The sequence below is a fragment of the Mastigoproctus giganteus genome, chromosome 9, assembly GCF_048544385.1.
Source record: "Mastigoproctus giganteus isolate SK-2022 chromosome 9, ASM4854438v1, whole genome shotgun sequence".
NCBI classification, from domain to species: Eukaryota; Metazoa; Arthropoda; class Arachnida; order Uropygi; family Thelyphonidae; genus Mastigoproctus; species Mastigoproctus giganteus.
The window spans coordinates 164,454,515-164,468,937 of record NC_143583.1 but is presented as its reverse complement, the minus strand read 5'-3'; the positions used below and the strand labels follow the sequence as shown (position 1 = coordinate 164,468,937).

The 14,423-nt window shown below is 38.5% G+C and overlaps 1 protein-coding gene across 4 annotated transcripts in view; it reads right to left on the bottom strand.

The window, feature by feature from the left end:
- The window catches only part of LOC150080867 (histone-lysine N-methyltransferase EHMT2-like), a 558,915-nt gene that overhangs the window by 88,314 nt on the left and 456,178 nt on the right, over positions 1-14,423 (bottom strand). For all 4 annotated transcript variants that reach the window (XM_090381696.1, XM_090381697.1, XM_090381694.1 and 1 more), the window contains 2 exons: positions 1,939-2,016; positions 10-125 (listed from right to left, as the gene is read on the bottom strand). In XM_090381696.1, the coding sequence (XP_090237822.1) occupies positions 10-125; positions 1,939-2,016 (194 nt within the window). The remainder of the gene's footprint in view (positions 1-9; positions 126-1,938; positions 2,017-14,423) is intronic.

The window sequence follows — 14,423 nt, the reverse complement described above, 5'->3', positions numbered from 1 at the left end:
AGAACTTACGTGATACCATGCTGCAGGACTCTATTGTTGCAATTTTTCCAACAAGAACAAGCTCTATTGCACTCAAACAACATTGGAGGATCAAGCATATTGAATTCTGGCAAAAGATGACCCTCCTGAAATGAAAATTTTTATATGTGATATTTACCTGAAAGTATGATTTTTAGAATATTTTAGCAGTTACAATAGCAGACACCATCTTTAATTAGTTACATATTATATTGCATCAGCAAGGCTGACCCTTGCAGGAGAACCTACTAGTTGAGTGATCTTGAAATGGGTAATCCATTTCAGGATCTCCTCTCTTTTTGAAGAAGGGGCCAAAGTGGTGAGTTGGGGATGGATCCCTCACCACCAGGATCTGTTTTTAAATTTTTATCAGTCACAGCATACAGAAAACATGCCCTATTCCTATGGTACTAATCTGAAGAACCGCTAGATCATTGGGTGGTTCCTTCACCATGAAAAAATGCAATTCACTGATGGGTTCAATTATTTAACTGAATACAATTTAATGTTAAACCAAACAGTAATTTTTCAATGAAATTTCTTTCTTTTGAAAATCAATGTTAATTACCAAAATGGAATACAGTAAACCCCCGCTATTCGCGGTATCTGTATTCGCGGTTTCGCGATCGCCGATTTAATATAAAATGAAACCTGAAAAAATGTGAATTTTAAAGCGCCGTGAATATTTTCCGCCATAAAAAAAATGGGCGTGGCTAAAATTATCTTTCCCGGTCAAAACAGCGCTCAGTGGGTGGGGGAGAGGGGTGAAAAAAATCGCGAGTGTGGATGTTTCTTGCTAATCCTTGTTCAGTATGTGTTATGCGTTTGTCATGGAAGGTTTCGTCGTTTGCTTTTAATTTATATGCTTATAAATTGAATAAATTTATATGCTTACAAAAATGATAAATCTACCGTTTTGCAGTGTAAAACAGACTTTTTCGAGTGTGTTAACGGAAGAAAGTGACTTTATTGTGGACAAGTTCTTTCTAACCCCTACAAAAATATGGCTACGAATAAAAAGAGAAATGTGAAAATATCAAAGAAGGTGATGACATTAGCGAATAAAATTGAGTTATTAGACAAAATTTCTAATGGTGAAAGTGTCTCCTCAGTGGCAAAACGTTATAAAATCAATGAGTCAACGGTACGATCAATCAAGAAATCGGAAGAAAAAATTCGCCGTAGTGTCCGTGAAAACGCGCTAATTGCTTCGAAATGCTCTGTAACTTGTGATGTTAATTAGAAAAAATGGAAAAAGCTTTAAATCTGTGGATAGAAGACCGAACTCAAAATAAAATTTCGTTAAGTTCACTCATCATTCGCGAAAAGGCAAAACTCCTTTATCAACACTTTAGCGAAACTGGTGATAGCACTGGCGGGATGTTTTTTTTGCTAGCAAGCAAAGGCGCTGGTTTGAAAGATTTGTTTGAAATTTCTAATAAATATTACATTTAATATTAAATTGTTTCTTATCTTCATTTCGATGCGATATGCTTGCATTTCACTATGTACTGTCTATGTACATAGTCATATTATGAAGGTACATATAATACATAGACAAAATTTTAGACTAGTTTTTCTTATATATTTCATACTTTGGAACGGAACCTCTTTATTACTATGGGAGCCATAACTCAGTATTCACGACATTTCTCAGGAACGTAACCCCCGCGAATAGCGGAGGTTTACTGTATCTTGTACAACTACCTCATTAAAACATTTTAAATAAATGTTTAAATAAATTTAAGCTCCGAGAAATTCTTAATTACTGGGGGAGGGGATTCCAAATACCAAGAGCATCTACTTACAATATAAAATGGTGGTGCATAAATGCTTACCTCTTAAAAGAAGTTTGCTTTTTACATTTTTAACTCTTTCATAATTAAATAAATAAACTTATATACAAATAAAAAAGTATACCTTGTCATACCAACACATGAAACTAATTCTTGCACAGGTACACCGAGGGGAAGTGCAGTCATCATCACAATCACATCTCTGAAAATAACATACATAATAATGTAACATCTTCAGAATGAGTTTACAGTGAATCTAAGTATCCGAGTAATCGGAAGCTTGAACCTTCCTGTTACTCCAGTTACTCATATTACAATAACAATAAGATATATACAGTAGAATACATAAATACAGGATCCTTTCGACATAACATATGTTGGATATTAAAAATACAAGTGTTTTGAAAGGTATGCACACAACCCAAGTATTCAGGAGCAATTTGTATTAGGTATGCATTCTATACTCAACAAGCTCAGCTCAGCTGATGGCATAATTAAATCCAGTCATGTGATCAGAGACAAAATTTCAATTTGACATGTGAATTCACGAAGTGAACATAATAAAATCAGCTTGCATTTGGTAGCTAAATAATCCAAAAATATTGTCAGAAATTGCATTTGAATATTTTTATTACATAATAGAGTAGTAACCTGGCAATAGCTTGCAGCATTAAGTCAAAATCGAGAATGAGAGTAGTCTTGTGCAGGGGGGGGGATACAAGGATTAATAGATTAACAGTAGCCACTGGCAGAGGTGAAAGTGATTCTTGTACTGCTTCTATTGGAATGAGCAGCAGCCTGGAAAACAAGATGCAGGATATTTCAGAGGCTGCTGGGAGTCATTGTGGTACAAGTAAACACATGGGTTGTGTTAGGGTAGATGAGAATAGGAAGAGGTGCATGTATACTTGCGTGTACACCAATGCTAGGAGTTTGGTAAATAAATTTGATGAATTTGAGGTATTGCTCAAAACATCAAAGGCAGATATTGTTGAGATATCAGAGACATTGTGTCACACAGATATAAGGAATGCAGAACTGGAATTTGGGAAGTACAATGTGTACAGAAAGGATAGACAGGATAAGAAGGGAGGAGGGGTTATGCTATTAGTTAAGAAACACAAAATCCAAGGAAGTGAAGCCAGTCGAAATTGCTGGACAGTGCAGTGTCGAGTCAGTTTGGTGTGAGATAAGATCAAAATTGAGAGTAGGAGTGTGCTATAGGCCTAATGAGTCTGATGAGTATAATAAGAAACTGTTCAGGGAAATAGAGTGGGCCAGTAAATCAGAGTCTTATAATGGGGGATTTTAATTTCCCAGATATTGACTGGAATTTGTGGGTTGGTCACTCACACACTAGCACGGCTTTTGTGGATTTATTGGATGATTGTTTTCTACATCAGCATGTTCGGGAGGCAACTAGAGGGAGTAATACTTTTGATCTGATTATAAGTAGTGATTCTTCATGCATTAAGAATCTGCAGATAAATGAACCACTAGGTGGCAGTGATCACAGTGTGCTGAAGTGAGATTTACTCAAAGAGGTAACTACCATCAGGGGTAAAGGGAAGGGTTATTGCTTTCGTAAAGGCGATTACGATGGTCTGAGACAGTATTTAAATTCTATACAGTGGGACCAACTGATGATGTTACCAACAGCAAATTCAAAATGGGAAGCATTCAAAGAACTTATCTTGGAAGCTACTAGGCTTTACATACCAACTAAGAAATATGGTTCAAGGTTTAGGCCTAAATGGATGTCAGATGAACTAATGAGACATATGGCAGAGAAGAAAAATGCATGGGATACATATAAATTAATGGGTGACATGGAAGCCTGTCTGTAACCAAGTCACAAAGGAGATTAGGCAGGCAAAGGCAGATTATGAGAAATCCTTGACAAAGAATGCAAAGAAAAACAGAAAAGAGTTCTTTACCTATGTAAACTCTAGAAGGAAAGGGATGAATCAGATTGGTCCACTGGATATTGATCGTTCAACAGTTGAGGAGCCTGCTCAGGTGGCTAACAAACTAAACGAGTATTTTGCATCTACATTCACACATGAGGAGTTATTCAGGAAGGAGAATGCCAGAGGTGAAGTAAACTCTGGCAGTGAGCTAGATGGTTTTGTAATAACTGAGAGGAAAGTGGAGGAGAAATTGTTGATGATAACATAAAAAAGGCATCCGGGGTGGATGGGATCTATCCAGTTATATAAAAGGAGGCAGCAAAGGAAGTAAGCAAACCCTTAGCCATAATTATGAGAGCTTCTTTGGACTCAGAGGAGGTACCCATAGACTGGAGATGTGCAAATGTGACCCCAATTCACAAAATAGGATCAAAGGCTGACACAAGTAATTATAGACCTGTGAGTTTAACTTCTGTTCCAGGAAAATTAATGGAGACACTGGTTAAAGAACCACTGCAGGATTATCTAGACAAGACTTCAGTTATAGCTCGGACACAGCATGGTTTTGTTAAGGGAAAGTTTTGCCTGACCAATTTGACTGGATACTATGATTCAGTCACAAAAGAACTGGATGCAGGGAATAACTTTGATATTATATATTTGGATCTTAGAAAGGCTTTGGATACTGTTGCACATGGACGACTGCTGCACAAATTGGAGCAGTGTGGCATTGGAGGAAAATTGCTGCTATGGATAAAGGGATGGTTGAGGGGGAGAAGACAGAGAGTGGTAATCAATAGACACTGCTCATCGTGGACTAATGTTATTAGTGGAGTCCCTCACAGTTCAGTGTTGGGTCCATTATTGTTTTCTGTATTTATAAATGATAATGATGATGGTATATGAAGCTTAATGTCCTAGTTTGCAGACGATACAAAGGTTGACAGAGTTGTTAAGGACACTACTGACGCTATGCTGCTGCAACAGGATCTGGAAAGGTTGAGCAGATGGGCTGAGAGGTGGCAAATGAAGTTTAAAATTGACAAATGTAAAGTACTACATATGGGAAACAGTAACCCCAGAGCAACGTATCAACTCTGTGGTACTACACTGACAGTGGTAGAGAATGAAAAGGACCTGCGGGTAATTGTGCAGGCAGATATGAAGTTCTTTGAGCAGTGCAGACGGGCTGCAAGAGTAGCTCATGGTGTCTTGTCAATGATATATAGGAATTTTTCTAGCAGGGATAAGGAGGTGATTATTCCATTGTATAAGGCGATGGTCAGGCCACACCTAGAGTACTGTATACAGGTCTGGAGGCCTCATTTCAAGAAGGATGTAGAGCTGCTGGAATGAGTACAGAGAAGGGCAACAAGATTAGTGAATGGAACCAAGGGTTGCTCTTACGAAGAAAGGCTTAACTTTTGCAAATTACAGTGTCTGGAGACTAGGCACTGGCGAGATGATCTGATAGAGGTGTATAAAGCCTTGAATGGTTTGAGCATGCTCAATGCGGATGGGATTCTTCCTTTTGCTCAGAATAATCACCTGAGAGGGCATAAATTCCAATTGAGGAAAGACAGATGTAGGATAGATGTGTGGAAATTTGCCTTTAGCCAGCGGGTAGTTGGTTGGTGGAACAGACTCCCATCCCTTGTTGTGGAAGTTGATAGCCTAAATAAATTTAAAGCTCAGATGGACAGGTATTTCGAACAAACGGAGGGGTGAAGTGGAAGTTTTTTTGGCTGATGCTGCACAAGGTTGCTTTCTTGCATCACATGCCTCTACTATGTGCTCATATTTTAGCATTAGCTAAAATATGAGCACATAGTAGAACTATGTGCTCATATTTTACTTTCACATTCCTTGTCTATCTCTTCTAGTGATTTGTCCAATTCTTCCCTAAATTTATCTAAACTACTCAATTGCCCCTTGGCTGAATTTAATTTTTGCACATCTATCTTGAAATCATCCCTTCCTTAATTTAAATTTATGTTTCCTGAAGTAAGTTGTCTAACCAAGAGTAAGAATGCCATTAATATTGAGTTTACTCAATCGCTCAAAGACTTACACACCTCAATCACATCTTGCAGATGACTAGTATCTGCACAATGCAATTTGCAGAGCAGCATTCTTCGTGTTAAGAGTCCTGAACTCTTTGCCTAACCAATCTTATTCTTCTCTGCACCTACCACAACACTTTCACATTCTTCCTAAAATGAGGCTTCCAGACTTGTATGCAGCTCAAGATGAGGCCTAAGCATTACCCTATATGTGGAATAATTATCTCCTTATACCTGCTGGCAAAATGCATGTGTATAATTGACACAGCTCAATAAACTGTCCCAGCAGTCCATTGGCACTGCTCAAAGAACTTCTCTGACTGTGCAACTATTCTGAGGTCTTTCTCATTCTATACTACCTTAAGTGTAGTACCACATAGTCGGCATGTTATTCTGGGATTACTGCTACTCATATGCCGAAACTGCTAAATGTAAACTTCAATTGCTGAACCATCTTCCTAATTTTTCTAGATCTTTTTGCAGTAGCATACATACCTGATCATGTTCATTAACCATCCTGCCCACCTTTATCATCTGCAAACTTAGACATTAAGCCTCATATGCTTTCATCAATATCACTAATACATTTGGAAAACAACGACGGGACCAGCAATGAGCTCTGGGAGACTCTACTAATAACATTACTCCAAGAACAATGATCATTAATAACCACTCCTGTTTTGTTGCACTCAAATATCCCTTTATCCATAACAGCAACTTGCCCCTAATGTCATCACATTGCTCCAATTTGTATAGCCAGTCTTTCATGATGAACAATATCAAAAGCTTTCGTGATATCTACCGAAATATAAAACAAAATTACTCTTTGCATCCAGTTTTTCATTCTTTTGTTACTGTGTCATAGTAGCTAATGAAATTGGCCATAAAGGAGCCTCCCCCCTTAACAAACCCATTCTTTGATTTCTGTATAGTTCCATTCCTGAAAAGATCATCCTTCAATGTTTCTTTAACCATTGACTCCATTATCTTCCCAGGAACATGTCAAGCTTACAGGTCGATAATGGTTCACTTTGCCCTTTGGTCCCGCTTTGTGAGTAGGAGAGACATTTGCACATTTCCAAACTTATTGGAATCTTAGCTGAATCTAAGGTTGCTCTCATAATTATGGCGAAAGGTTTGTTTACCTGTTCTGCTGCTTCTTTTAATAGAATTGGATAGCCATCTTAATTAATTTTAGTTTCAGCCATTTCTCTTGCACTTTCCTTTTAGTTATAAGAGAATCATTGAGCTCCATTCAAATTCAATATACTTTTAGCATCCACAAGGCTAAAAAATTCCTTATGTGTGAATGTAAATGTTAAGGTGATAAAAACTGTCTAGGAACAAGACTACAGGTGTGAAGACTTGGACTTCTGGAGCTGCTGCAAACGGATAAGTTTTCTTTGAAATTATTAGTATTTTTGATTAGTTACATATTAATTCGTGTTTTACAAATAGATTAAATAGCCTTAGTAGTGTCGTTAGCTTATTTTTTAAATTTAGCTATTGAGTTTATAAGTTACAACTCGCTACTCATACCACTATCGTATCAGTGTTTTGGCGGGAATATTGTAGCGTAACCAGTAGTGTAGAAGAATAGTAGGGTTTTAATTTGTAATTAATATGTATTTTGAAGGTTTTAATCACTTTTTGGGCATATATCTTTTGTATTTAGCTAAGGATCGGGTTGACAATGTGATTGTTACGGTATAGCATAACTTGATAGTGTTTATTGCAAACTTGATAGCTAACCCATAACATAAAACTATATAGCGGAATACGTATTAATGCATTAGCTAAATATAATATTGTATAGTCAAGTATAGTATAGTAAATTAATCAATTAGATTTATTAACCTTATTAATTTTTGTTGCTAATTAAAAATTATATCGCATTTAAACAGAAATCATGCCCCAGACTAGGGCAGCAAAGCAACGTGCACAAAGCAGCAGGAGTACTGTAGCTCGGGGGAGAACTCAAGGAGATGATTCTCCAACACATCATATCCTAAAAAAATGTGCAACTTGTGAAATGTTTGTGGATCTTTCTGGAATAGGACTGGATCTAGCCAAGGAGGATGTTTTCGTGTGTGCTAGGTGCACAGAGCATCAAGAAATTAGTTGCCAACACAGCATTCTGATGGGCAAAGAGTTTGAATAGTAGGGTTATTGTTATTTGGTTTTGTTTTTAGGAGCATTAGCATCTAAGGCCATATTGCTCCGGGGATATGCGGTGGTCATTCCCTGACCTTTCCGCATCCTCCGTATTTGGTGGTCACGGGCTCGAACCCCTGTCTAATCAAGAAGTGTGTACTATGCACTGCTGCTGCTCCTGCCCACCTGGCTACGGAGGCGCCGAACAGGAGGGTAGATGCCCTCGAAAATGGAATGCCCATCAAATTCTCAGCTAACCAACTCAATGCCAGAACTCACTCTTGTGCATCACGCAACACAGCAGCAACCTTCAGGGCAGAATGTGCTGGTCTCACTGGAGCTAGTTATTGTTGGTGCCTCTATTGTCAGGAAGATATATTGTGCAAATAGGATAGGTGGAATAGGACCAGGGTATGTCTGCCAGCGGCAAAGGCTGATGATGTTGCAGAGCAGATATCATATTTTAAGGGCACAAAAGGTGATGTACACCTTGGCACTAATGACATTAAGAGTAAGGGATCTGTAGACTTACTTAACAAGTACAGGTCGATGTTGAAAAAAAATTTGCGAGTTGTGGTTAAATATGAAAGTATAAGCAATTCTTCCCAGACATGATAGAAGGGAATATATATGATGAGAGCCTTGTCAATCAATTTGGCCCTGGAGAGATTGTGTAAGGCTCGTGGGGTAGAATTTTCCTCAGCACTGTAGCACTGTCTGTGCTTGTTAACAGGAGAGATTGTTTAGAGAGGGATGGGATACACTTAAATAGAAAGGGAGCAAAAATATTTGATGATGCTATTGAGGCAGTGTTAGGTGGGTTGGAAAACTGCTAGCTTGGGGAGGGGATTAATAGATTAACAGCAGCCACAGGCAGAGGTGAAAGTAATTCTTGCACTGTTTCTATTGAAATGAGGAGCAGCCTAGAATGCAGGGTACTGGGGATTTCAAGAAATGTTGGGAGTCATGATGGAACAAGTAACTACATGGTAATTTTAGGGTAACTAAGAGTAAGAACAGGTGCATGTATACTTGCATGTACACCAATGTTAGGAGTATACTAAATAAATTTGATGAATTTGAGGTACTGGTGAAGACATCAAAGTTGGGATATCAGAGCATGGTGTCACATAGATATAAGAATTGCAGAATTGGAATTTGGGTAGTACAATGTGTACAGAAAGGATAGACCAAATAGAAGGGGGAGTGGGGCCATGCTGTTATGAAAAACAAAATATAAAGTAGTGCATCCAGTTGACATGGGTGAACAGTGCAGTGTTGAGTCAGTTTGGTGTGACATAAGCACTGGGAAAACCAAGTTGAGAGTAGGGGTGTGTTATATGCCTAATGACTCTGATGAGTACAACGGATAACTGTACAGAGAAACAGAGTGCACCAGTAAATCAGATTGTCTTATAATGGTGAAATTTAACTTCCCAGATACTGACTGCAACTTGTGGGTTGGTCACCTACATTAGCATGACTTTTGTGGATTTATTGGATGATTGTTTTCTACAGCAGCATGTTCGAGAGGCAACCAAAGGGGGTAATACTCTTGATTTGATTGTCAGCAGTGATTATTCATGCATTAAGAATCTGCAGATAAAGTAACCACTAGGTACCAGTGATTAGGGTACTGACATGGGATTTACTCAAAGATATAACTACCATCAGGGGTAAAGGGAAGGCTTTTTGCTTCTGTAAAGATGACTATAGTGGTTTCAGAGAGTTTTGAATTCTACACAGTGACACCAACTGATGATGTTATGAACAGCAAATTCTAAATGGAAGGCATTCAAGGAAGTAACTAGGCTTTTCATACTGATTAAGAAATACCATTCACGATTTAGGCCTAAATGGGGGTCAGATGAACTAATGAGACATATGGCAGAGAAGAAAAATGCATGGAACACACACAAATTTTCAGGAGACACAGATGCCTATAGAAGATATAAGTCTGTAATCACGTCACAAAGCAGATTATGAGAAATCTTTGGCAAAGGTGTGAAGTATAATTTGATTGTAGACTAGTTTATACTTATTGCAGGTTATGTATCTTGTAATTTAAACACATCTCACGTATTTTTCTTATCTGTCACTAGTTTCATTAGTCCATGTGACATCAATTTTAGGTCTAAGTCCTGAACAGTATCTGTTATTTGGTACAAAAAAAAAAAATTTTAGTAGCTTCTATGATTACTTACCTGAATGCTTTCCATTTAGAATTTTCAGTTGGTAACATCACTGGTTGGTCCCATGTAAAGGAATTTAAAGTGTTTCAGACCATTTTTGTAATATTTATGAAAGCAAACACTTCCTTTTACCCATGGCAGTAGTTATATCTTTAGCTAAATTCCACATTAATAGCTTATGATTACTGCCACCTAGTGGTTCCATTATCTGGAAAGTTTTAGTGCACAAAGAGTTGCGTCTGTCATTCAGATCTCAAGTTTGGCTTTCTCTGATTGCCTAACAGGCTCATGTAAAAAAACAGTCACCAAGTAAACACAAACAAAGTCCTTTACTGCATGAGTGACCAACCCACAAGTTAGTGAATATCTCGAAAATTAAAATCCCTCATTATAAGGTCCTTGAGGTTGTCACAGACATTCTCTCAGATATGCCAGACAAGCTGTACTTGCTACCTGGGAGTCTAAAACGCTGATGGAACTGATATTCGGGTGACACTCAAGTTAAGTGGACCCAATTTCGGCGAAGTCTGGACGGTCTCTGACAGCCAAATCCTCTGCTTGCACCTTCACGATGGTGGGACTGTTAGTAATCCTGGGTATAACCTTCATGCACAAGTACATGGTGGGTGACCACCCAGGTGTGAACCAACATAAGCAGGGGTCGAGGTGTGGCGCCCACACCACAGGGAGGAACGCCGCCCCTCTATGTTACCAGGCAGTACTAGGTGGTAGATGACTCTCATCAACTGGTGAAATACCACCACTTTGCTTATTGGAGGCTTGAAGTGGTGGAACCCATGTTTAGTCTCTAGAGCTAAGTTCCGGTCAACCCTTCCCTATCTCTTCCATCGTGCAGTATGATTGATGACTTTTGAGGTTATGATGAATGTCGTGGCGAGATCCAATATTCCTTACATTTCGAGGGTACAGCTCTAAAACAGTGTTCGCAAGCCGGCCACTAGTTAGTACACCGGACTGAACCTACTGGTAACTCTCTAGGAGGCTTCCGGATCAGCTAGTGTATAATCTTGCTACCTCTACTCTGCCAGATAGTGACTGGAGGGAGTCCGAGTAGTGTGTATGCGGGGAGCATTGTTGAGGCCACATTATGTCAAGGATCTGGGTATATTCTTACCACATGTACGCCATATCCAAAAATTTCATTACTTCATACAGCATGTCCCACCCACTTTTTCTTACTACTGAATACACCATGAATTGTCAAACTAATAGAACAAGCTTATCTGCGAAAAGATCTAAACTTCCCAAGCACTTCCTAATTCATTTCATAAATATACGTGGTCTCAATTCTAATCTCAACGATGTCCATTTCCACTTGCAATCTGCCAAACCCCATGTACTTTTTCTGACAGAATCTCAGTTATCGGTTGATTCAACTACTGCTCATCTCGGAAGCCCAAATTATTCGCTGTATGATTCCTTTCGCTTCAAAGGTGGGACTTGTGCATATGTCCGTTCTGATATTCCCTGCCAGAGACTTGGCAATTTGGAATCTCTTCTCTTTGATCTTCTCTGGCTTAAAATCTCTCTACCTCATTGTGTGAAATTCATCTGTTGTCTCTATCGTTCTCCCAACTCCACTAATCACTTGGAGCTCTTTGAGTTCCTCTCTTTGCAACTTGACTTTCTCCAGTCCAACTTTCCTAACAGTGAAGTAATTTTCCTTGGTGATTTTAATGTTCACAACTCCAGCTGGCTTCCATTTTCTAGTCACACCGACCCAGCAGGTCGAGATGCTGAGGCTTTTGCAATTACTAACGACCTAGCACAGATTGTTCATTTACATACAAGAATACTGGACAATCCTAATCATACAGCCAATACGCTTGATCTTTTTCTCACAAACAACCATTCTAAGTACATGGTCAAAGTGAGAGGTCCTTTAGGCACTTTAGATCACAACTTGCTGATTGTCTCTTCTCCAATGGAACCTTTATCTCATGGCTATTCCCAACCTTGTGTTGTTTGGCATTACAAGAATGCAAAATGGGATGACCTGCGAGACTTCTTTTCTTCTTTTCCTTGGTCGGATTACTGTTTCAAAACTTCTGATGTCAACGTTTGCTCAGATCGTGTCAGTGAAATTATTCTTGCAGGAATGGAATCCTTTATTCCGCACTCCACTTTAAAATCTCGTCCTTTATCTAAACCTTGGTTTTCCAATAAAAGTGCTAAGGCTGTTCAAGAGAAGAATGCTGCATATCGTAATTGGCTTGTTTCTAATTCTTCAGTTTCATTTTCTGCCTACACCAAAGCTCACAACAATTGTAAAGCAGTTATTAACCAGTCCAAACTAGAGTTTGAACAGGCTAAGAGTAGAAAACTTGCTTCTTGCCCTAACAGTAGCCGAGCATTCTGGTCTCTTGCCAAAGCTATTGGCCGCAACTTTTGCCCATCTTTGCTCCCACCTCTGTCCAAACCAGATGGTTCTGTTGTCACTTCAGCTAAGAATAAAGCTGACCTGCTAGCATCCCATTTTTCTTCCAGCTCATGTATTAATGATCTTGGTAAAACACCTCCTACCATTCCCAACACGCTCCATTCAATGCCTCCTGTGGTTTTCCGTCAAAAGGTTATCAGAAGGATTTTGATGAATCTTGATGCTAAGAAAGCTCCAGGTCCTGATGGTATTTCTCCACTTGTTCTCAAAACCTGTGCTCCTGAACTTACTCCTATTCTTTGCCACCTTTTTTCACTTTCTTATTGCAAAGGTGTTTTTCCTTCTGCTTGGAAATTTGCTCATATCCAGCCAGTTCCTAAAAAGGGTGACAATCCTTTCCCCCAAACTACTGGCAGGTAACATGCTTGCCTAAAAAATAAAGGATATGGTTAGAATCATCCATGCAAGGTATGGGTGTAGCATTTGTCCAATATTTTATAATACAAGGTATAAGTGGTATGATATGATTTCAGCAATTAAATTGCCTTAAAAGACAAATACAGGCTGGCCTCGATTAACGCAATTAATTCGTCCCACGAGTGCATCACGCAAAATGGAAATGCATTAATCAAATATAATAATCGATAGGAAAAATTATAATTGGTCCTTGACCTTCTGGAATGTCCATAAAGAATTTTAAAAATACCTTTTAAATAACTTTTTAACTGTATACAATGTAAAAGATAATGAAAATAATTATGGAATTAAATGTTTATTGCATAAAACAGCAGTTCCCAAACTGTGCGCCGCAGAATATTTTAAATTTTCGAGGGAAACACAGCGATACTTGACATCGGTCGGACACTGTGCAAACTACTAGCTCGAGGTAGTTCACAGTTTCAACATTTCTTATTAAGTTGTTTGGATCTAACTACTAAACGGAACTGTTAGGTATTTCTTTTGGTCTGGGTGCGCCTTGAAAAAAATTACTGAGACACTAAGGGCGCCGTGAACCGAGAAAGTTTGGGAACCTCTGACATAAAATACACAATTAAGAAATGACTGTTGTGGAAATATTTGAACAGTGTTGACTTTCTCTTTTCATCAATCAATTTCAGATAGCCGACAACAATCTTCTCTGGGCCCTGGCAAAATAAATATCACAGAGAACCTTAAACCTTTTGTTTGAGGTTCTTTGTGATACGAAAGATTTCATCTAATTCTTTTACTGTTATCTCCTTCGTGGTAACATTTTCATCTGGCTCATTTAAAAATTTTAATTTTTAAATGCAAGTGTGCATTGACTTTATTAACAGGAGACAAACAAGTAACACGTCTTCTTCCGATGGTTGATGGAACACTCTGAAGTGGACAGCAGACAAATGTTTGTTTATTGACCATACGACTCGCAGTAAGCTTAACGCACCATTCACATCTTTTTCAACTAACGCATAAAAAAAAAAAAAAAAGATCGCCTTAACCGGAAATTTGAATCGTGTAAAGTGAAAAGTGAAAAGTGGTATCATTTTTCAAATAGTGTTAACTGAAAATCGCGTTAATTGAACTCGCATTATGCGAGGCCTGGCTGTACATACTGCTCTACCAATACTATACTGTCAACTAGTAATGAATGTCTTGTCAAATGAATGATTTTATATATTGCAAATGCATATACAGTGACGACAAGAAATACATAAAACATAAAAATTAGCATTTAGAAATTATTCATGGAACATAATGCATAAATCTGGCAATTTAGTTGAAACCAAACCACACAACCCTGAAACAAAAGAACAATTGAAACAGTGAAAGCATTCCTCGTCTCCCCTCCTAAAAAGTTTTGAGTGCAGAAGTCTGTTTGGAAAGTCATGGCATGGGCTTCTGGGATG